This window comes from Pyrgilauda ruficollis, unplaced genomic scaffold, assembly GCF_017590135.1.
Source record: "Pyrgilauda ruficollis isolate IOZ18807 unplaced genomic scaffold, ASM1759013v1 scaffold3, whole genome shotgun sequence".
Taxonomy (NCBI): Eukaryota; Metazoa; Chordata; class Aves; order Passeriformes; family Passeridae; genus Pyrgilauda; species Pyrgilauda ruficollis.
Genome location: NW_024524377.1, coordinates 25,994,582 through 26,019,199, shown reverse-complemented (window position 1 = coordinate 26,019,199; position 24,618 = coordinate 25,994,582). Strand labels below are relative to the sequence as shown.

The following is a 24,618-nucleotide window of genomic DNA, read 5'->3' as shown; positions in this document are numbered from 1 at the left end:
TGCTGGGACTTAACTCTCCTAACTCTTTAATGGAATTATAGCACAGCCTATAAATATCTAGCTTTTTAAACATAATATGATCAATATGCATAATTTTTACAACTCATTTTACAAATGCAATTTACAAAATGCTAACTTCTGAAAATTTAACAAGCCACGTCCACCAGGATACTGCATATGAAGCAGTAACAAGAAGAAATTAAATACTTTTTCCATGAAAATAAACTGATTCTACTACAACCATCAGCCAGGCTACAGCTACATTATTGGATGACAAAGATACACACATTAACTACAGTTGGTACATTTTTCTTATTTATTCAAAAGCTAGTGGATGACAAAAAGGGTTAAAATGTTTTATACCACCTATTCATTACATAAACAAATACTTAATCCAAAGGGACTTATTTTACAAGCCCCTCTGTCCAAAAACCACACACAAATTAGTTTTTATACACAAATGTTTATTTCTCAAATAAACTTCCCCTTTAAACACAAGGAATGAAATCTAAATCTTCATAAAGATGGATCCAAAACAAAATCCCTCCAGTACTTTGTAATCACTGTTTTGTTGGTCACTACTGGCTTTAACTGTTTAACATCAAAAAACAAGGACATATTTAAAAAAATCATGCTACTGGATACCTAGCTCTGCCTCTGACCAGCTCTACACTGATCTCCAAAATTTTAAAATTTTACATCATGAAATCCAAAGCATTTAACTGAACAACAGCTGTGCATTAAACACAAACAACTGAACAAGAAGATTATAAGATGTAATCAAGTTCATAACGAATATAGGTGTTCTTTTCATCATTATAGATTCTTGGATAATGTGCTATCAGAGCATCCTGTGATCCGATGTAGATTGAATTGTAGATCTTCCAATAAACATCTCTGACTTTTCTGGCAGGGTGAAACAAACCCTAGAAAACAGAACAGAACAAAATGTAATAAAAGCTTGCCGTTTCCAATGTTCTTTTATTGAATTTAATCAAGCATTGCAAAACATGCATTTAATAAATGGACAGAACATACAAGCTCTAGGAAACAACATTCTATGTAATAACAATATTCAAACAGTATTTGCACAAATATACACTGTAAGAGACTTTCACCTTCCTACTGATGTCAGTATCTTCATGCTGAGGTCCCCACACTGCAAAAGCATGAAATTTCCTATCTGCAAATAATTACTGAAATGCTGTCCAAAGCTCCTCTACACTGACCTGCTTGACTTTAATCCTTGGTCCCCACCTGTTAGGTGAGTTTTAAGTCCATAGCCAAGACAGCCACTGTCATGTGCAATTACACAGAAAAGGATCCTTCAGATTTTACCACCCCATGCACATTTACAGAAGCTGAGCTGCCCAGTGTTGCTCTAGCAGAACCAAGTTTAATCAAAGCACTGTTTACAGTGCTGCACTCTTCTAAATGTCTCACTCTTTTTCTTGGCTAATGACAAATCACTACTATTAATCCTATCCTCTCATTTATTTATCTCACTGATTACTTGTCATAACCTGCCCCACTGCTAATTTATTCTCCAGTCATTAGTTCACATCCTCAAAATTTGTGAGATGCTTCCAGTACAGAATCAAAGTGCCAAGCTGTTTTAGTCAACTGATATTCTAAGTTACCTACTCATTCCACACAAGCTCTGTGATGTAATCAGCTATCTCCCTATACCAAACCTACTGTTTACTGCCTATTTCCACTATTCAAGTCCCTGGCACAGAATATCCTGCTTAAATAATACTTTGGAGACAAAAAGCCCGTTTTTCCTTTGTTGGAAATCATCTTCAGTTGACTTTTTTGTCTCCTGGAAAGAAGTCCTGCCTGACAACTGCCCTCAGCTGCCCCAGCACACAAGGCATACCTGTAAACAGTACTGTAACATCCTGCAGGGCCCAATAGCGACTCTGAGGCCCTCCAGAGCCCCCATAACTGCCTGGATGACGTGAGGAGAGGTTTCAAACACATTGGGCCAGACATAATTTAACAAGTGATTAAGAGAATCTTCACAGCCGAACCCATAAACACCAAGGGACATGTGCTGCACCACAGCACTGGCTGTTTGTCTGTGTACAAGATCCCTGCAGAGAGAGCAATGGGTATTAATAAATGAGACTTAAAAGCAACATAATTGGACAAGCATACTGTTTCTTTTCACCAACACTTTTCTTGAAAGCACTAATAACACTTTCAAGTCATGCTCACTGACAGCAAGAGGCAGAGTGTCAAAAATCAGTAAAGTGAAAAAAGATGTGAGTTTTCTGACAAATTAATGCACTCCAATTCCACAGAACTACCAACAATAGAAATTATCGAAAGCAGTTTTAATGGAAGAAGTTCTTGACTCACTGAAGATGCTTTTATAATTTTAATCTTCAGAATTATTAGTAAAATTGGAGCATATATAATCCAAATTGTTTGCAAAAAATGGCTTCCAAATTATGCTGGTCACTTAAAGCCTTTAGCAAACAAGGACAATATGCATATTTGCTACCATTAACAATCAGGTATATATTTAAAAATATGACTAAGGATAACTGTAGCACAGAAGAAGTGCACTCACCTGTCCATTAAAGCATCTTCAAGCAATGGTGTAACAGCATAAATGTAATCTTTTCCCATCTCTCCAATGTATTCAAACAGGAAAGAAAGAGATTTTAACACACCATTCTGGACATTCAGTTCTGGAACTCTGTACTCATTCATGAGTGCAGGCAGCACTGTGAAAGGTGAGCATGTTTCAGCCACAATAGCAATTGCTACTGTAGTACATACTCTGTTCTGCCTTTCCTGTACTTTCAAGTTGTTTAGCAGTGTGGCCAATACATCGTGAGGTCTGGAAGAGACAACATGGGCATCCATGTCAATAGATTCAGTGAGGATTTAGATAAAATTAGTTAAGCTTCAAATAAGTGGCAGAGAAACATGGTTTAGCCTTCATAAAAAGTTTAGAGAACTAGGAAACAAACTGAATGCTAAAAATGAAACACTAAACTCTAGAACAGCTAAAGGATTTATTTTCATACAACATTTTTTACTTTGTCTAGACTCAGCTTTTTCCCTGCCCTCTGCTCTTCCTCTTGTGAACTCTGGAGGGTAGCAGAGCCTCCCCACTACTATTCTGATCCCAGAGGAAATTACAGACTTGTATAAAAACAAGTATTGACAGAGAGAGGTTATGTCCTGCATGGAGAACAGTTACAGCACTCCTGGCTGCTTGCTCCATCTGCATTCAGTCAGTCATCAGTCTCTTATAGAACACACGTAAAGGTGGCAACTGTGCCTCATTCTACAATGTGCTGACTTGTAGTATGACCTTAGTGGAAACAAATCTTTAAGAATCGATACAACTAGTGATTTGGTGGGGGGGAGGGAAAGAAAAAAAGAGAGAAGATAAATTATTTAAAGGAGAGCTTATGAAATAATACAAAGAGGGTCTGAATGCACATCACAGTATCAAAAATCCATGAGACAACAGTTCTTATTCCCAAATAAGACTCTAAGCTTCTTAGTCCACAAATTTTGTTCAGAAGTGCAACGTCCTATGTTAATCAAGAATACATGACTGTATTTTTCAAAATTAGTAACACCATGTCCGTACATATAAAATGTAGAGAAGTTTGAGTATTTCTCACCAGAAAAGTAACAATCATCACTACATTTGGTAACTGTGTGCAGAAGCGGACAAGCATTAAACCAACTTACCCAATAGCTTTTGCAATATAACCAAAAGTGTTCACTGTGGCTCTTCTGATAGCTTTCTTGTGAGCTTTTAATAACTCAAGCAGTTCAAAGCAGATCCTCATCCATTCTCTTGCAGAAACATACTCTGCACCTCTGAAAGAGAATAAATTGAGTTACCTCTTCAGTGATGTGAGAGGTTTTTAAATAAAGCCACAAACTGTAGCACCTATTCATTTGCTATCCACAGAACTAAGCTTAAGCATTTCCTTTATTAGGTAATTCAACAATGTCTTCGCTAAATATTTCAAGTTTTAGGCACAACTTCAGAAACATCAAGAGATATGACAACAAATACCCAGAAGCCGAAGTTGAGTTTTTGCTACAGTAAAACAGCCCACAAAGAAGGTTAGCTATTTTAACATTACTGAGCTTACCTGTCTGCAATACGCCCAACAAGATCAATACAATTTTCCTGTACTTTCTCATGTCTGTTCTTCAAAATAGGTGTCAACCGTGGCAGCAGGTCTTTGATTGGTGGTGTCATCTTGTGCATACCTATTGAATTCAAAGAGGCACATTCAGTTTTATAGTGGTTTTTCTATTTTGCTCTTGAACAGACAAGTAATCAATACAAAAACATACCTATAACATTGACAATAGCCTTAAGCGCTCCAAGTATGCTGCCCAGTACTTCAGGATATTCTTCACCCAGGTACTCATACAAAACAACACCCAAGTGTCCCATCAGTTTTTCCTACAACCAAGTAAAAAGAGTTAGAAGGTCATTTTCCCCTCCCCTCTCATTACTAAGACCTGCTAGAGCAAATTTGGAAGAGCAGTCCATACCTCTTGACAAGTCTTCATGACAACTGCAGTGCGAGAGATGAGGTCAGCAGCCTGCTGCCTCACTTTAGCTGATTTGTTGTTCAAACGCCACAAAACTGTACCACAGATCTGTGGCAGGTAGGGTTTCACTCTTTTGCCTAGAGCATTGACCACTGTGCCAAAACCATTTAGCATCACAGAATCCTGAGGGAAAAAACAATAAAGGAAAATCAGACAAACAGCAACACTGCATTTTACCTAAACTTGCCATAACTAAAATTGCTTTTAAAATGCTAACGTTCCAGAGATTGCTTCTGGATTTCATTCATTAGAGCACTGACATCTAAAAAGGAATTCTAAAAATTTAACTCAGAAGCACACATTTCTGGATAACTAACAGTGAGATGGCTTACAATTACAGTGAATGGAATACTCCAACACTAGGCCTTACCTCTGTTGTCTGTTCCTGGAAGGCATACAAAATACCATCAATGAGCTGTTCTTCCAGCTTGTGATCGATGTCTGCTGCCCCCAGATTTCCCATTATCTTCTCAATGGTTTCCATGACCATCTTTCTGTACTGCTCAGCCTCATCTTTCAGATCATCCACAATTCTAGAAATAATTTCTGCTGCTCCAACTTTATTTGCCAGCTCCACAGTTGTATCAACCAACTAAATACAGAAATGTTAAATAAACAAGCATTGAAATTATGCTTAAAAGCAGTTAAAATCTACTTAAAAGCAGTTAAAATCTACTTTTTACATCTTGAAAATAATTTCCCTAGTCTGAAGAAACATATTAAGCCCACTATAAAAAATTTTAGAAATCATCCAGTGTTTTTAAGAACATAAACCACCCCACCTTGCAAGTGATGAAGACATTCACAGATGTAAAATATCATGATAACCTTCTAAGAACCTGAAAATCTTCTTAGCTACACAACTTCTAAATTGCTAGTAAAAACAAAAACCAAGTTTCAGGACACAGACAAAAATAAGTATTTAGCCTGAATGAACATTCTAATTTTCTTCTACTATAAATAATTTCCCAGCTAAAAAAAAAAACCACCAAAATACCTGTCTGTAATTTCTTCTGTCCAGTGCCATTCTGTGCTGCCAGAAATGTTTGAAGAAGGGTGGCAAGATTTCTGTTTTAATGTAGTTTGCTTCAACACCATCTGTACCACAACACTGCTTTACCACCTAACAGGAAATAAAAATCCATCAATTTTAATCTGGTGTAGGATGTGGGGGTTTTTTGGTTTTTGTTTGGATCTTTTTTTCATACATATTCAATATCAATGCAAAACTATCGTTCTGACATACCTTCAACACAATTTTTTTCATCTCTTCATCAGGAGACTGGAACTCTCTGATAAGAATCAGCATGACTTCTCTGGTGTAGTAGTTTGCATACTCGGCATCCATGAGTGGGATCAGGTAACCAATTGCCTTCAGAAATGCCGCCAAACCCTATTTAAATGCAAAATATGTCTCTAATAAGTTACAGCAGGTACACATCCATTTCAGTTCCAACTAAAGGAAGTATTTTAGATTTACCTTTCCTCTGTGCTGACGTATACCCTTCCACAAGGGCTTCAGGACAGAATCAAATGACTCAATGCCATAGGGAGTGGCTGCCTCGGCCAAAGCAGCAATGGCCAAAGCACTGATGGTACGAACTTTCTGCTGCTCATCCACCAGCCCTGCAAGACATCAGGGTTTAGTTTCACTTCTGCACTCATGTTAGTTCTAATTAGCAAAAATAGAGCAGCAGTGTAAAAGGGATTAACATATTTTCAGGAATACTGAACCATTAGTCTTCCTTCATCTTTCAGATTTAGCTGAAATGTTTCTTGGTGTCATAGCAACAACAAAAGCAGGACCTTACTGTCACTGTGCCTTACTGAGGTATAAAAATTTCCAGATATACAGTGGGCAAAAAAGAACGGTCTGGGAAAGCAGAACTTACCATGCTCAATAATTTCAACCAAGCTCCTGAGATGAGGCAGGATAGCACAACCCATAAGAATAGCAATCTGCTGTACAATCTTGATGCCAGTGTGCCTGGCCTGCCAGGATTTTTTGCTTTTACAGACAGCTTTCAGGAAGGGTAACAGAGAAGGAATGCCCAGAGCAGACGCAACAACGGCAAAGGCTCGAGCTGTTGTATTTCTGACATATTCATCCATGTTATCAATATCAGGTCGCATTGTGGAGATCATTGTTGCCAAACCCGCAGCCTGCAGGACAAAACACAAAACATACCAGTTGGATTTATCAACAGCACAGGTAATTGCTCTGCCATGCCTATAAACATGTAGGTACACGTAAGCTAATTCAGTGCTTTAAAAAAGGATGGAGTTTTACCTTAGCCAAGTTTGAAATAATTTCTCTGCCTTCCACTCTAGCATAGTAGTCTTCATCAATCAGCAGTGGTTCAATGACGACAAGGATCTGAAAAAGATAAATAAATTAATATTTCCTTTTATTAACATTTACTATAGTGTTTTTAGCACTATCAGAGTCCATGAAACAGAGATTGCATTAATTCAAGCTTAAAGTCTTACAAGGTTCAGAAAAAAAATCAATCACATTGTTTTTTATATGTTAAATATAAAAAAATGCATATATCATATTTACAAATATGCATATATTGTATTTACATCATGTCTCAATACTGTACAGCCTACACTTTAATAACACTATAAAAACTTTAAAGTTTCGTTTAAGAAATGTGGAAGTGAAATATGTTTTTAAAAAGTGGCATCATCCTCTTCTCATACGCACATAAAATGCAGAAAATGCAAATCAGAGATGAAATAGCAAAATCAAATAGCAAAATGCAAATCAGAGATGAAATAGCAAACTGCAACAGACCTTGTGTACGTATGGTCGGACCAAGTCATCCAATTTGTAGAGAATTCTGTCGATGACTTTGACAAGCAAGTGCCGCTCCTGATCTTCGAGTGTGGGTGACATCAGCAGAGGGAGGATCTGATTGAACAGCGGCCCTGCTCCGAACTCCCGAGCTTTGTCAGTAATTTGCCGCAACGCAGCCTGAATAAACCAGAAAACCTGCCAGTTAAACTAAGGAAACACAACTGAACAATCATATAACAGATACTGACCAAGTTAAAATGTAACTGACTGCATCCACAGGCTTCCAAATACTTGCCCCAACCACCATAAAACTATTTCAAGCAATTTTATCCTGATCTGTTAAGACACAAATGTGTGGTGACAAACACTGTTGTTAGTGTCCAGTTTTCAAGAGAAGCATACTTCTGAGCTAATACTGGCTCCCTTTGGAAAACAGCTTCACAGCCCTTGTTGGCATCCAGGCAGTTTGGAGCTTGGTCAGTTTAGAGCATTTGCAGGTAAGACTGCTATTATGCTGCCTAGTGCTTAAGGCCAAAGTTTAAATAAGAGCTACATAAGTAGCTAATTTAAGTGTAAGAAGCAAAATCCAGAAAGTTACAAAGCCATGTAAGCAAAACACTATAAATCCAGTTTCTCAAAATTGTAAAAAACCCAGAAATTACACAAGGCCTACACCATTTAGTGACTGACATTACTGTCAAAAGAGCACCAGTATTAAATTACACTGAATAACAAAAAGCCATACAGATATAGATGAGGAAGAACAAAAAGACTAAACAGAGTGTGCTGTTCTGGCTGAAACTGAGTTGATTTCCTCTACAGCCCCTAGGATGGGACTGTGTTCTGGATTTGTGCTGGAAACAGTGCTGATAACACAGGAATGCCTAGTTACTACCAAGCAAGGCTTACCCAGTCAGGGCCTTTTCTCCCTCTGACCCCACCCTACCACTGAGAAGGCAGATTGGCACAAGAAATAGGGAGGGGACACAGCCAGGACAGCAGGCCCAAACTGCCCGAAGGGATGCTCTACATCATATGGCACCAGGCTCAGCATACAAGCCAGGGGAAAGCTGGCCAAGGGTCACTGCTACGGGACTGCCTGGGCATCACTTGGTTGGTGGTGAACATCTGTTTTCCATCTGCATCACATGTTTCCTTGGGGTTTATTTATCTTTTTTTTTTCTTTTTTTACTGTTATTTTCCTTTACTATTACTATTAATTCTTCTTATCTCAGTGCACAAGTTCTCACTTTTACTCTTCTGATTCTCTCCTTCATCCTAAGAGAAGTGAGGGGAGAAGCAAGCAGCTGTGTGGGGCCTAGTTACCATCTGGGTTTAAACCATAAGAGATAGCAAAGCTTAGGAGAGAGCTTCCAGAGAATCGCATGGACAACTGAAGTTAAACCTGAAAACAAACACCGATTTTTAAAATTTAGAATTCATAAAAGTAGCCAACAATTCATCTTACCTTTCGCATGGGAGGTGTGCCATTCTTGATTTTCAGAAGTAATTTCATTATTTTTCTCTCCTTCTGTTCCTCAGGACTCAGAGTCGATTCATCAACATCAACCTACAAGTAATTCCAGACAAATAAATGGGCATTGCAACATAATCAAAAGAAACCAGGGAAGTTCAACAAGCATGAGTGAAATCTCCTTTACCAGCAGCTTGTCGAAGTACTGGATATCATCTGGTTTCAGGAACGGCAGGTTGCCAGATGGCTGGTCATTAACACTCTTCATGGTGCGGTCCTCTGTCTGCATGTGGAACCCTGTCATACCTCCCAGGGGCGTTGGAGTCGCTGTGAGCTTCCGAGCAGGAGTACGGATGGGCACGTAACCAGCTGGGGGCGGGAGAACCTGAAGAAGGAAGAACAAAATTCATTTTAACTGCAACAGATATGAAAAGAAGAACCCATCAAATACAAAATATTGCTTGAAGTTGTAGCTTTCACTTTATTTGTTTGGGGATTTGTGTGTTACTGCATACAACAGAGCCCATGCTCCCAGCAACACAAACTCACCCTGAGAGCTTGTATTTGCACTTATCCTGTACTGACAAGGTTTCAGAAGAAAGCTCACTCCCACTGCCGAGAGCTGGAATAATAAACTGCGAAGTCTCTAAGAACTAAAGAAGTACTTCAATAACTGAATCAACATAGCATACTTGCTGCCTCAGTATTTGTGACCCTCTTCCACGGTTTGTCTACATCTGGACTTACAGTTTCTGTCAGTCCATACAGAGTACATTTCTGGCCCTGACAAGCATTTCCAACACTGAGAAGCACAGTACTGATTTGCCTGTGAGATCACCTTTAGACCTTCCTTTCTAAGGGATTTACAATAAATCAAGTCAAACAAGTGTGTACAATCAATACTTCACTTAATGTGAAACATTCTACTTCTGGGGAAAGAAAACAGTAATCCCTGGTAGGAAAAAAACTTCATAATGGTCTTCTGTATTTTAATCCAGATGAATTACCTTATATCCTTCAGGAAACATAGCATCCAATTCCTCATCAGAAAGTGGTCTGTTTCTCTCATCAATTTCCCTCTCCCAGCGCCAAGCCTGCAGCTGTTCAGGAGTCATGCTCATGATGTGACCTATATTCAAATTAAAAAAAAAAAAAGGATTAAAAAAAAATCCTTTTGTATGCAGAAACAGATGACTTGTTTATTTAACTTTTAAATGCTCTCTTGAGTCAGTTTCCATAGCACCTGAACTCTGTAGCCAAATAAGAGATCAAACTTTTACAGAGCCTTTTATCAATTTTTTTTACCAACTAAACTGAACAGCAACTGACATGTAACCTTAGTCTCAATTCCTCTCCAGAAATGAGTTGCTGTGGGCATTGCCACAAAAATAGTAAACTGAGCATACACTGACTGCTTTCATACAGGCAGGAGAGTGTGCTGGGCAGAAGTCTGTTTCAAAAGACAACACAAAAGGAAATGCTTCATTCCCACAACACAAAGAGAAGCCCTGGACAAGGGACTGAGCTTACCTGGTGTAGGGGTTGCCATGTTCATAGCTGGTGTTCCAATGGGTGTTTTGCCAGGCGTCAGAACAGGAGTGCTGCCACCCATCTGGCTCGCAGGTGTTTCATCCCAGCGTGACTTCCTTTTGCTTGCTCCTGGGGTTGGTGTCTCACCAATGGAGTCACCACCTCTGTCTGTACGAGGTGTCTCAGCCCAGCCACTGCCATGGCCTGGAGTATCTAAGGAAAAACAAACCCGATCTTCTCAGAAAGCTGAACAGTATATACTCCAACTATACTATCAATATTCAAATCCATTTTCAGTATCAAATTAACAAACAGTAGGCAAAAAGTAAAGACTGCTTTGCTGAATATTGAAAAAACCCAGGCATTACACTAAAAATATCCAACAGAGAAATTTGTTTTACGAAAAAAGTGTCATCTTCTTGTTGAACCTTAGCATAAAAAGATAAGAGATTCTAAAAGAACAAGAACTACTCAGATATTCTAGGAATTGAACAAAGTACTCCATGTACTCCCTTGATAAAAGCATTAGGTAACAAGTGTTTCACTGTTCTCTGACACAAGAGTCAAACTGAAATTAGGCAGGTGAGATGCTTCTCTAACTTGTTTTAACAACCTCTTTAAAAAACCTGTAACAATTAAAAAACAACACACACAAACATATGAAAAGTAATTTGACGTGTCCTTTTTCACTGTGTCCTTTATACCTTAAAAACCCAACCAGCAGCAGTCATTAGATATGACAAAACTGTGGTTCCATATTTGAGCTGAGACACTTTCATGGATGCCATTTAGGCACAGGCAGAACCCGATGCTGAGAACTCAGACAAGAACAACTCCTCACATCAACCACTAGATGTCACAATATAATTATTTTTTGCCTGGATTCTGAACTCACTGTTTACTTAAGGTGAAAAAACCCAGTACAATTAACCATTCTAGACTTATTATGCACCTCCCAGTTTGCCATAAATACCTCTTTCTGTTTTGGGGGTTTCATCCCATCGATTTTTCCGTGCACTGGAAGTGGCACCTCCGTGTCCCGGTGTTGCGTGCCCAGGCGTGTCTCGGCCGGGCGTTGCAGCTCCTGCTGGTGTGTGGCTGGGAGTTGGATCCCAGATTTTTGAGCCTGGGGTGGCACCTGGAGTTTCGCTACCCTTTGCACGGCCTGGAGTTTCATCCCATCGCAGAGATGGGGTGTGTCCAGGAGTCTGCACAAGACAAAACCAAAAGTGTCAGTATCTCATCCTATACAATAAAAGACTGCTAGTTGTTCATAAGTACAGCAAGTAACTTCTGATACTCAAGAGGATTAGCACTGATAACATCTTCTGTAGACGGCTGATGAGCCCTAGGTCATTACCTCTGCTTGATCCCAACTGGACAATTTTTTAGGCGTAGCACCAGGAGTCTGATCAGCTGTCTGATCCCAACGCCGTTTGCGTTTTGAAGGTGGCTGAGAAGCGGCTCCATTGACGACTTTAAGCTCTCCAGCTTTAGCTTTTTCAGCTAGTTGTTGCCTAATTTCCCTCTGTTCAAGAGCACAAAAACAAAAATGTAATAACTCTTTAAATTACACCTTTACAAGAGTTTTTTCAGTATCTTTTTATACTTTTTTTGACATTTTGCTCAAATAACCTGCAATTAGCTACTGCTTTCATTTCAAGACCACTCATTTTTCAAATTCTTCTATAGTGCCAGACCAGCTGTGCTTGAGGGGCTGTTTTAAAATTAATTTTTCAATAAAATCCATTCTTACAGGAAATGCACAGAGAATTTTTACAGCTATCAGTTTCTGTTACCTTAAGACCATTACCCACCTGTTTCAAACAAATACCACTTCAGCAAACTAGATGAATGACTTCGAAAATATGTTCACTACATCCCATGACATAAAAAACCCCTGAAATTCTTATTTTAAATCCTGAGATGATACTGCTAAAACAGCAAACTAATAGAGACTGTTTTGCACTTATCAGTGGATCCAGAAGCAGGAAGACTGCCAAAATTATGAACTAATTCCTCACTTAAAATACAACAAATCAATGTTATAAGTCAATGGAACTACAAGGTCGTGCTCCAATTAGCAACATGGTACTGTAGGTATTACACAAGAAATCTGCTTATATTACCAATATCTTCTTGGCTATTAAAATAAATTTTAAAGTATGCTTTTGGTTTTTCTCCTTTTTTTTAATATTTAAAACCAAATGTGAATCTTATACCCGATCTCAGTACTGCAACATCTGCTGTAGGCACTTCATCAAAAGCCTTTTAAAACCTCCCTGGCTTTCCTATACATAGAGCTCACAAAAACTAACATCTCTCGTACTGAGTAATTCTCAGTTACTGTTAGATTTTGTCTTCCTCCTCTGAAAGAAAATAAGCAAGAGAAAGACCAAGTTCTACAAAAAACCATCCAGATTAAAATGTATTGAGACTATTTTTCCCAGCATTACTTAAGTATTACATAGAACAGATTTTTTTGGAACTTTCATCTTTAAATTCTATTGATTTTCAACATATGAAGAATATGATTTCCCAAAGAAAGGGGCTTTTAAGTCAAGACAAGTTCAAGAGAATTTGTTCCCACTTTTGTAACATGCTTTCAAATGCTGTAACATGAAACTCAGCCCAAGTAGAAAACCCTCCCCTCCACGCACCTCTTCTTTTGTTAAATGCTGTTCACGCATAACATCCATGTATGTTCTGGCATTCATTTTAGGGTCTGGAGTCTTCCCTCCTGCAGAAGAGAACAGCAACAGGAATGGAGCACAATGAGTACAGGATAAGCAGAAACTATGGACTTCTACTGTCCTGCTCTAGTATTATATTATTCCATGATCATTTAATTTTACTTTTTGATCGAAAATTTTTAAAATTACATGTATCTTACGTTTATTCAGTTTGCTGATCAATTTAACCTGTTTGAACACAAACATAACTACTGCAGTTTCAAACAAATATTTTAAAGCCGATAAAAATGATAAAATGACAACACAGTTAAGAGTCTTCAGAAGTGATGGGTTCCTGGGTTGCTAATCCGGAATACGTACACTTTCGTGCCTTTGTCTCCATCAGCAGTTCTGACTTCAAGCAGCAGAATAGAAGCCTAGAAAATTATCTCTTTACCATTAGTAACACTTTGGAAAGATATTTATAATCAAAACATTACCTTGTGTAAGCTGTTAAATCCTACTTGTTATCTGACTATAAATAACTATTGCATACCTAAGTAATGTTTAAATTGTTTTATCATAAAGACCCATTTATAAGTTTGACAAATCTGGACATGTCTCACAGACCTTCTAGTGTCATATTGTAACAGGGCTTCATTAAAAATAAAAATAAAGCAAAATAAAAAACCCCAAAATACTGTTTGATGACACTTTCCCCCTCTTCACTTCTCAAGGGACACTTGTGATTGGGAGCTGAATGCAATACAGTACATACACCACCACAACAATACTCACAGGTAATGGATTTTGTACACCATATGTTGTTTTATGCTCTGTATCTTGCATTAACTGAATTTTTTAATACATTAAAAGAAGCCCAACTTTATAGAAATGAGACTTGTCAAGAACAACACTTTTCTTTAAGAAAAATGTGCAGATTTGCTATACAAGTGGTATAGCTATTATACTTTAGGGAAAAAAATAAACTTCTCAAACATTTCTATGCTGAAGATCACTGCCCAATTGGCTGTGTCTTTCTGACACTAGCTTTGATAGGACTTTCCTTTGGAATACTTTTTCACCATAATCTACACAGGATGTGTTGAACTGCACCCTTAAGAATGCAGACAGGACTGGCATATAGCAGTACTGCTGTAGGAAAGAAATTAAGGACAGTTAGTATGGGCCTGTGAATTCTGACAATACATGTTTATATCAATTACAATTAAGCAAGTAAAATAATTAATATCCCTATTAATTCATGCAGGCTGAAATTCTCATTTGTAAAACCTGCAAAATAGCTACTAATTTTAAGCCAACAGGCACCTTATTGCCACACGTGAAACTCACTCACCTGAAGAAAATTTCAGACCCACTAACACCCCTTCTCCTGACTTGCATTCTAAAATTATCAGAACAGACTTGAACTATTAATAGTATCAAAGTCTTATATATGCTTTTGCTTCTTTTAGCTATACCACCTAAAATTTACATAGGATGGTAAGAATTAGGTGCTCTACTAGCATTTCAAAAGCAGTAACCCTGTAAGTCTATAACTTGGAATGAAAACTATCAAGGTACTGAATGAATCTGAGCACTCAATACACAAGTTGTTCAAAGTACAACGCACAACCCAAAACGAAATGAAAAGAGAAACCTTTAACCCTTTGTGTTTCTATGGCAATGGCTCATTGACAAGTTTCTTGTCCTTCTACCTGGAAAGAAAACTCGTATTATAAAGATGAAGAATATGGCATCTAAATTTTCAACCAAATCTCTATGAAAAGGGGATGTTTAAAACAAAACTAAGTTTATAAGCATGCCAACAGAAATCAAAGGGCTAAAGACAATTAAAGACAAAAAATTCATACAGGGTATAGAAAAGCCAAAATAAATTACCATCTGCAAAAGGATCAAGACGCTCAGGGGAAATTATCATCATCCGCCTGTGCTTTTTGTACTCATCTTCCCGATCTGCAATCTTTTGAGGACGGTGCTCTGCAAAAGGATCATACTAAAAACCAAGAGAGCCTGTTAGTCACTGATTTATGAAGACTAATATGAAAAGTGTCTGGTACTGTATTCATTTTCAGTACTATTAAAAATACTTATCTTATTTTTGCCTCAGCTACGCCGGAAATGCCAAAACACTATACTAACATAAATTTTACTTCCATAACTAAAATTTCAGTTTTTTAAACAAAGAACTTATGAAATAATTTCTGATAAAAATTTGGTATTTTAAGAGTTTATTCACTTGTTAACAAGGCATTTCATGCTGTTGATCTTTCCCCTTATTTTTGCAAGGTGACTTAATGCTATTTCTTGTGCTTTTAATTTTTACAGAAAAATACTCTAGGAATGTAAAACTTAGGTGATTACATTTTCCTTAAAAAATGAGAAGTATAAAGGATATTAAGTTTCCTGGTTATTTTAATTTAAAGAAGTATTGGATTTCAATTTTTAAAAATTTTGATCGTTTAGTTTCTATATTCATGCTGGTTTTACATGCACAAGTACCAATCTTTATAACCCTGTGGAATTCCAAACTAAAACAGTAACAAGTTTGCAGCAACATTAGAAAAACATAGCTCTTTACATCCATTTTTTATTTCCAGAAAACAAAACCTGTTATTAACACTTCTTCTCCTCAATACTTACACGAGTATTTTACTGTGCCTTCAATTAAGACGTACCTGTTCAGTAGATTGTGGTATGTCATTAAGCAATGCCACTGGAGCATGGTATCCTGGCTTCTTCTGGCCAAGCAGACTTGTGGAAGGGTAGTCATCATCATCCTGTCAGTAAAGACACGATGAATTTGTCAGGCTGGTATTATATTTAGATAAACTAACACCAAATAAACATGATGTGGTCATAGAAAATAGGAAAATGGACAAGTAGAATAGGTAATTCAAAATTCTAGCAAAGTCTCTCATACAGCTTTTCTGATTATTCCCAAACTGGTGAATCAGATAAACCTGCTCATATCACTAAGAAGGCTCAAGTATTCTTTAATACATTTAATCAAGTATGCTATCTACACTAATTAGACAAAAAGTCTGTATTTCATATCAGCACTACCATTAGTTAGCACCATTAGAACCAACTAGTTACCGTTAGAACCTAACTAGTTCCCTAACTGGTGTGTGAGAACTGGTGCAGAGATATTCAAACTATTTTTCATACAAGTCAGCAATACATATGTGGAACAAGATTTAATAATCCCGTAAAAAGGCTTCAGAAACAGCAAAAAATTCAGAGATAGATTCATGTTAATATGGTTGTGTTCGAGGGTGCCAGGACGAGTGAAGAGACGAGAATCTTGACTCCATGTTTCAGAAGGCTGATTTATTTTATTATGATATATATTATATTAAAATGCTATACTAAAACTATACTAAAAAGAATAGAGGGAAAAAGATCCATCAGAAGGCTAGAAAGCACAAAAAAGGAATGATAACAAAAGCTTGGGACTCCCAAAGAGTCCAAGCCAGCTGACTGTGACGGCCATTAATTAGAAACAACCAACATGCACCAATCACAGATGCACCTGCTGCACTCCACAGCAGCAGATAATTACTGTTTACATTTCTTCCCTGACGCTCCTCAGCTTCTCAGAAAAACTATACTAAAAAGAATAGAGGGAAAAAGATCCATCAGAAGGCTAGAAAGCACAAAAAAGGAATGATAACAAAAGCTTGTGACTCCCAAAGAGTCCGAGCCAGCTGACTGTGACGGCCATTAATTAGAAACAACCAACATGCACCAATCACAGATGCACCTGCTGCACTCCACAGCAGCAGATAATTACTGTTTACATTTCTTCCCTGACGCTCCTCAGCTTCTCAGAAGAAAAATCCTTGCAAAAGGATTTTTCAGAAAATATCATAGCTACAATGTTAGTTTAGTTATACTTACTCAATCACAATGGCAATAACAAGCACTTGATTTTGCTATTTCTTCAGATTAGTAGTCAGTTTCTATTCAATTACTTACAGCACCCAAAAGAAAAATTTCTCATAAAACTATGAAACTCTTTCAGTGAGCTCCAGAGCAATGGAAACTTTTAATAAAGCATTCTTAGAAGTCTCTAGATGACATAAGCACATCACTAAAAAAACACCTCAAGTATCAACTAGTACTAAACATCTTCCTCATTCTTAGAAATAAAATTCTCTCAGTATAAGATGTAGTTGCCTCTGTACTTATGATAAGGCCTATAGAGCTGACGGTTCCTGCAACAGAAAATATGGTCCAATGTTTAACATTAGAAATTAACATAAGGTAATCTTACAAGCAGGATACATAAGAAAAACACAACACAGCGAAAAAGCCAATTCTTAAAAACAGCTCTGAAATTTGAACCAGAAATCTTAAAACAGTCACTACATTTGCTGGCTGAAGTTTTATTACATTTTTTACTGTCATTTGTAATCCTGGCAGCCGTAACAGAACAAAGTTAATTACTCCAGCCAAGGCTAACATTAAGTACCAGGCTACAACTTTTTGCCTTCTGCTTGGGCCTACAAGGCTCTCAAAGCAAAATTCATTAAGCACAACCCAGACTTAGAACTGCAGCCCTGGTAAGAAGGACTTGGGGGGAGCTGGTGGAGGAGAGGCTGGACATGACCCAGAATGGGCACTCCCAGCCCAGAGAGCCAAACGTGTGCTGGGCTGCATCCAAAGCCCCGTGGGCAGAGGGCAAGGCAGGGGATTCTGCCCCTCTGCTCCCTCTGAGATCCCACCTGGAACCCTGCAGCCAGCTCTGGGGCCAGCACAGGAGGGACAGGGACCTGCTGGAGTGAGCCCACAGGAGGCCACCAAGAGATCAGAGAAACAGAGAACCTTTCTTCTGAGGAAAGGTGAGAGAATTGCGTTTGTTCAGTCTGGGGAAGAGAGGGTTTTGGGGTGACCTAACTGCAGCCTCCCAGTACCTGAAGGGAGTCTACAGGAGAGCTGGAGAGGGACTTTTTTATGTGAGCATGCAGTGACAGGACAAGGGGAAATGGCTTCTAACTGAAGGAGAGTAGGTTTAGATTGGATATTAGGAAAATAATTTTCTTTGAGGGTGGTGAGGCCCTGGCACAGGCTGCTCAGAGAAGCTGTGGATGCCCCATCCCTGGATGTGTTCAGGGCCAGGTTGGAAGTTGCTTTAAGTAAACTGGTCCAGTGAAAGTTGTCCCTGCCCATGGCAAGACAACTGGAACAAAATTATCTTTATGGTCCCTTCCAACCCACATTATTTCATGATTATGTGCTTCCCAGATAAGACATATTTGGTCCACTATGGCTTTAATGAAAATTGGCTCTAATTCAAGCAACTGCTACTAAAAGTTACTCAAAATCAATTCTGAAATAGTTACACTGCAGGCCCTAAACAAACAAAATAAATCAAATCACTTACATCTTCCAATTCAGTAGCTGCAATAGAAGTGACATATCCAGCAAATCTGCTGTCACTGCCACCATAAATTTCTTGATCATAGTATCCTGTGGAATCAAGGCCTACTCCTTGTGCTTCATCAAGAGCAGGCTTTTTTCCTTGAATTTCTCGAATTTGTGCTTCGATATCTAGAGTAAAGACATACAAAGTCTTGTTACATATACATACATACAAAATGTAGTAGTCATGTTACTATGCACAGCAAAGTTTTTTGCCCAATCTGAAAGATTATCGTTAAAGAAATAAACATATATGATACAAAAATTACAAAATAATAATTCATAAACTGGTATTCATAAAAAGCTTTTCCTCATGTTTCAGTATGATCCAGCACAGAGTACTTCAATTGTATGGCTTAAAGCAAACTACTTAACTCACTGTTACCGTATCTCATCTTCTGACAGAGGTAGCAGAGAAGCTAATTTACACCACAGCAGTATTTCTCAACACTACACCAACAAAATCCTTTCACAACAAATGTCACCCTCTCATTAAAAAAAGCCTTTCACAATGTTATCACCAATTTAGCTAATTTAAACAACCCTGTTCAAAAGAATTACTGCACAGGTTCTCAAAACTGAGATTTAATAAATCAACAATGTATTTGTTTCATAACATATTGTAAAGCTTTACTATCTTTGAATAAGTAAATAAAAAAGTAAATCCAATATACCACTGGGTAACAAGTTAATAAAAAACCCCCTAAACTTAGGGTCTTTCTTTTCACTTTGGCAGCTCAAATGTTATTTACTCATCATTATTCCTGCCTGCACCACCATCTTTGAAGACTACTATTCTTCTGGATAACAAAACACTCTTCAAATGGGACAAATGGGAGCTTTGTCATTCTTGTACCATATCAGGATCTGACTCTAATCAACTCTGGTGGCCATCTTTGACCCTAGAAAATTGGTACTTTCCAAAAGAACATTAACCTCTTAATCCAAAAAACAAGGAATGAAATTAAACCATGCCTTCCTCCCATCTGTTGCAATGCAAGATGAAAATAAATTGCAGTAATCCAACTATCTGCAACTAATGTAACTGTAGGTATACTGAGGTACAGCTGTGTAAAAATTATTATTGGTTTCATGTGAATTTTGAGTTAACAGATATGGAAAGACAATTATCCATACAATGTAAATGTCACTAGATCAAACAATTACTTTAATGGCCCCCAAGGAAACCCCCAAGAGTTGCATTTTATGGCTGCAGGAATATGAAGGATCATGGTTGTGAGGAAGAATTGGACTACATTGTAACTGGACTACAAAAGACCCTTTCAACATGAATAATTCTGGAATTCATGCTCTCCCACCTGAAGTGCTATTGCCTGCTACCTTAACGGAAATGTATCAATTTACAAAAAAGCTACAGGAAACCTTGTTCACAAATAATCCTGAATCCTGAGCATTCAATAATTGTTTACTACTGTTGCTCACTTTTCTTTTCAGGATGAATAAATATGACACGTTTTTACCATCAAGCCACCTTGCAAGAGACACTACAAAATGTTATGCAACACCTGTTAGGAAACCTGACAAAAAATAAGAATACTTTTTTTTAAAAGCTAAGTTTATTACTAATGCAAATTACTGGCTCAGAATTGCTTAGTTTAAAAGTTTAAACACTGCAAACTTCAAGCCTTAACGTCACAGCTGGCTCCTTTCCTTATCACAGACCGCCACTAACCAAAAAAAAAACCCCAACAAACAACAACAACCAAGCACAAACGCACAGTAAGCCAAATTATGCCTCTTGTACAAAGGCATGTTCTCTAGAGAGGCAAGCTTTACCTGACAAATCTTTGCCATATAGCTACAAGTGAGAACAGCAGAACTAAGAGTTCACTTAGAAAGAAACACTGACTTCATGTAAGCACCATAAACCCGGCAGCAAATCATCAATTCCTGCACTGGTCTAGTGAAGAAACCCAGCAGAAATGTGTTTCTAAACTCACTAAGAGTCCCAGGTACAGAAGATATACCCTAAAGGCTTGTAAAGAGAATCTTGCTCCAGCCACTTCAGGGCTTGCATTGAACTTCTGCAGCTTTCTAAAGCAGAATAACTTCAGTCACCTCTGTGTCACAGACTCGTGATGCCTCAAGCCCGTGAGAAGCTGAAACCTCACAAAAGCCTTATACTGCTGGCCATGAGCACCTCCTGAACCCAGCCTGTGGGTACATCCTGCTCCCTGTAAAATCCTGCACAGCCCAGGGGATTCCTGTGAGTCCAGAACTTGGAGTACATTGTTCTCCAATGTGTTAGCTCTGTGAAGCAGCAGAAAGAAACTACTTCCAAATTAGGGATCTTTCTCTTGCCCTCAGAGGCCTCTGCCTGCCTTCAGAGGCGCTTACAGTGTCCTCTTAAGGTATTCCACTTCTGTGGAATCATCCTATGGCATGGCTATAGACCCAATGAAACTCAATTAGCTTCTCCCCAGATTTTTAATTACTTCTGTTTCTCCCAGAGAGCAGATGAAGCTCCTGATTCCTTTTGCAGCCTGGTGCACTCCAGTACTGGGGTGGAAGGGAATACCTGGAGCTTCCATCTCTACCAAGGACAACACTACCAGCACTGAGTGGGTGATGTGAGGGTACAAGCCCACTGTTTCCCTTATTTCCAAAGAGCAGTCCGTGGAACAACACCCTGCCTCTTCAGGGGCACACTAAGGCCTGACTGAACAGGCGCAGCTGTAACCAACTTCAACTATGGATCTTTCCTACAGGATCATCATGCCTTACCATCACCTGTTCACTGAACCAACCTGACCATACAGCTCCAACACACGGCACACCAAGTCCCCTGCACTGCAGGATGGGCCACAGAGGTTTGCTTGTGCTTGGCCTCCCACCTCTACTGTCACCAACAGAGTTAAGTAAAACAGTTGAGGGATTTCTGCAGTGAAAGTGTCAACACAAAAATATTTTTCTGCTGATGGTTCTTACCAATGCTTAACATACCAAGGCCTTGTCCTCCAACGTTATTTTTAAAACAGCTATATTTCACTAAGAGGGTAGAGGTATCATTCATAATTGGCCTTTGCCTTTAAATTACATGGATTACATCTGTTAGCAGGGTAACGAGCATTCTCATTTTCCAACAGTAAAATCTGCTGGGTTATCTATACCAAAAAAACAAAGTCTATACAGGCTCAACAAACCTTACTGACAGCCACCCTAATTTTTAACTAATACCACACAGCTTCTGGGTGCCAGTTTAAATGAAGCACTCTGGAGAGAACACCCCACAAAAGCCCTTGAACCACGAGGCCCGTAGCCACAGGTAGCCTGTGTATGAAAACATCACATATTTAGGTGGAAAATGTTATTTTGACATTCAAGATGTACCAGTTAGCTTCCCTGAGCTAACTGGCATTTCCTTGAAAAAGCTCACACCATATTTAACAAAGCTCTTTAATAAAAAGCAAATTAAGAAAGAGTAATCACAAAGATTACTTAAAGATACATTGTGCAAAACAAACTACTTGTTTAATGGCTTGGTCAAGCAGGGCATAATGGAAACTTCACTCACCAACAGAGAAATAGTCAAGGGAGTAGGAAATAGAGGAAAAAAAAAAGAGGAGAGGAATAATATTCTACTGATCATTCCTAATCTGTGTTTTACTCTTTTATATATTTTGGTATTTTAGCAGAAGTAACTTGAACAAGCAGTTGATTTGAAACATACCATAAATGCTGCATATTATTAAAGTCAACAGACATTAATTCGAAGTCACTGAGCATCTAGCTCACAGAGAGGCTTTCTCTAAGTATGTGCTCTGCTACCACACGTGTAGTTCTACTCTAAACATTAAAAAAAGAAAGATGACCCGGTGCTGGAGAGGTGTCTTACAGAGTAAACTGGTTCTATGTTTTCATGTCTTATCATATTTTTGCACATTTAGCTTGCCCTTGCATGGCTTTATTTTTAGCTGCTTTAGCACTTTTACACATGTTAGATCTATTATGTTTGAAGATCTCTGCTCTTTTCTAAGCAAGGAAAAAAAATTAAACTAAAAACGACCTTCAGCAGCATTGAAAGCTCATGCATGTACTGAGGCTTTATAAGCTGCCACTTGAAACTTCGCTTTTTAGCCTACAACACAGAGTTCCCCTTTAACTATGTAGCTAACACAAACTCCAATTGTTCTGACACTTCTTTCAAGCTGTATCTTGAACAAACAATAAGTATTTAACAAATGGTACAGATATATTAAAAATATTTTAAGATGATTTAGTAACAAACAACTCAACTTGAAAGATTAGTGAGGAACTGAAAAAAGGCTAGAACTTGGAAGCAAAATAATCAAGCTGCTCAGCTAATGCCTCCATGCTGGGAAAGACCCTCAGGTGACCATACCCTGTTATACATATTTTTTATTTAACTACCTTCCCCGTTAAAACCTGTTCTGATACCACACTAATCAAAACACATACAACTGGAAGCATGTCAATGTCTTCACTGTAGTCGGTGCATCACCATTTGCTCCAATAAATAAGCAATTTCAGCTGGGGAAAAAAACAAAAAAAAAACAAAAACAAAAAAAAAACAAAAACAAACAAAAAAAACCCCTAAACCTCAACAATTTTACTATTTTATGACAAGAATCTCTTTAGGTAGTAGGAGAGGCAGAGCACTGTGATGGGCAATACTCACTTGGGTACTATCTCACACAACCCTTATGCATGTCACAGCATATAAACAAAGCACAAGACAATTTCTGTAATTATACCAAAATACTTTTCTTTTAGAATTTAAAAAAAAAAAATCAAATTCAATTAAAAAATAAGGACAACAGTTTAAGCTTTTCTTCATCCCTAAACTCGGATTAGGTCTGTAGTGTGAAACACTACATTAAGCCCACTTCCACGGGAGACGATGGCCTTCCATTTGAAAAGCTTTTTCAGCGCAAAACTGAAAAAAAATTAAAAAAAAAAAAAAAAAAAAAAAAAAAAAAAAAAAAAAAAAAAAAAAAAAAACAAACAAAAAAAAACCACAAACAAACAAAAAAAAAAAACCACTAAAAGACAATGAATGCCTGGGCGCCCTCACAGTGCACAACCACCATTCAGAGGTAGTTTTCGATTAGCGAATTACGCATATAAATTAGAACAAAATACAGCACAGAATCACAAGTGTTCTATCGTACACCGAAAACACAAATGAAAAACCCCGAAGCGAAAACGCAGCAGCAGAGCAATTCTACAAATTATTCTCCGCTGCCTGAACATACTGAAGGGCAGGGCAAGCCGCAGGCAGTGCCCACAAAGGGCGCTTTGATTCCCACTGAGAAGAGCTGCAGCGCACACGGCAGCTTCGGGAGGAGCAGCCGTGCTGGGAGAGCCCTCAGCGCTGCGCGGCCCCGAGCCGCTTCCCGACGTCAAGGCCGGCCGCAGGAAGCGTGTGTAAAATGGCAGCTCGAACGCTCCACGCCTCACCATCCTTCCCCTCCTTCGGGGCACTTTTCTCAGCAAGCACCGCGGCGGCTCACTATGGGCTCGGGCCGCGCCGGCTTCCAGCGGGCAACACCCGTTCTGCCGGTGCCTCCAGCGCTGTTTACCGAGGCCAAAGGGCTCGGCGGGGGAACGAAGGCGCGCTGTTGGCGTTTCTGATGCGAAACTCGGCCCAGCACCGCGGGGTTTGCACAGCGCACCGATGAGGCTCGATGGGCGGAAAGAGGCCGGGGGCGGGGAGTTCAGCCGCCGAGCTCCCCCGCACAGACCTGGCCGCCGCTCTGTCCCACGCCAGCACAGCGAGAGCTCCCCCTCATGCCCGTCCCCCGCCCGGCCCGGCGGTGACGAGCGCAGCCGCCATTACACACAGGCCCGGCCCGCCCAGCCCCCGCCCGACGAGCCGCGCCTGACGCTGCCCGGAGCCGGGGAGCAACACAAGCAGCGGGCGATGTCCAAGCGAGGCGCGAGCGAGCGCGGACACGAGGCTTTCCGGGCTATTTTTACCTTCGTGGGTCTTGGCGATCTTCGCCATTTTGTGCAGCGCCAACGACGCCGAGGCGGAACTGGCGCGGCCCCGCCGCTTCCGCCGCACGGGGCCGCCAGAGCCCGCAGCGCGCAGGCGCGGCCGC

General features: G+C 39.2%; 1 protein-coding gene across 3 annotated transcripts; it reads right to left on the bottom strand.

Annotated features, from left to right (window-relative positions):
* Positions 1-302: 302 nt before the first annotated feature.
* Positions 303-24,618, bottom strand: SF3B1 (splicing factor 3b subunit 1). 3 transcript variants are annotated; one of them, XM_041472953.1, is made up of 25 exons: positions 24,494-24,618; positions 18,495-18,661; positions 15,784-15,885; positions 14,987-15,101; positions 13,073-13,152; positions 11,773-11,940; positions 11,386-11,620; positions 10,413-10,625; positions 9,890-10,011; positions 9,070-9,267; positions 8,877-8,978; positions 7,406-7,585; positions 6,896-6,982; positions 6,498-6,768; positions 6,086-6,231; positions 5,852-5,998; positions 5,603-5,728; positions 4,976-5,197; positions 4,546-4,728; positions 4,342-4,453; positions 4,134-4,254; positions 3,721-3,852; positions 2,579-2,851; positions 1,880-2,096; positions 303-926 (listed from the first exon to the last, which is right to left on the bottom strand). In XM_041472953.1, the coding sequence occupies exons 1-25, from the start codon at positions 24,519-24,521 to the stop codon at positions 768-770; spliced, it is 3,906 nt and encodes a 1,301-aa protein (XP_041328887.1). In that variant the 5' UTR covers positions 24,522-24,618; the 3' UTR covers positions 303-767. The 3 variants fall into 3 exon arrangements, 2 of the variants coding, with proteins under 2 accessions (XP_041328887.1, XP_041328888.1); XM_041472954.1 differs by lacking the exons at positions 14,987-15,101; positions 15,784-15,885; positions 18,495-18,661; positions 24,494-24,618 and adding an exon at positions 13,466-14,912; XR_005955571.1 differs by lacking the exons at positions 303-926; positions 1,880-2,096; positions 2,579-2,851; ... (14 more) ...; positions 10,413-10,625; positions 11,386-11,620 and having other exon boundaries at positions 11,872-11,940; positions 13,073-13,521.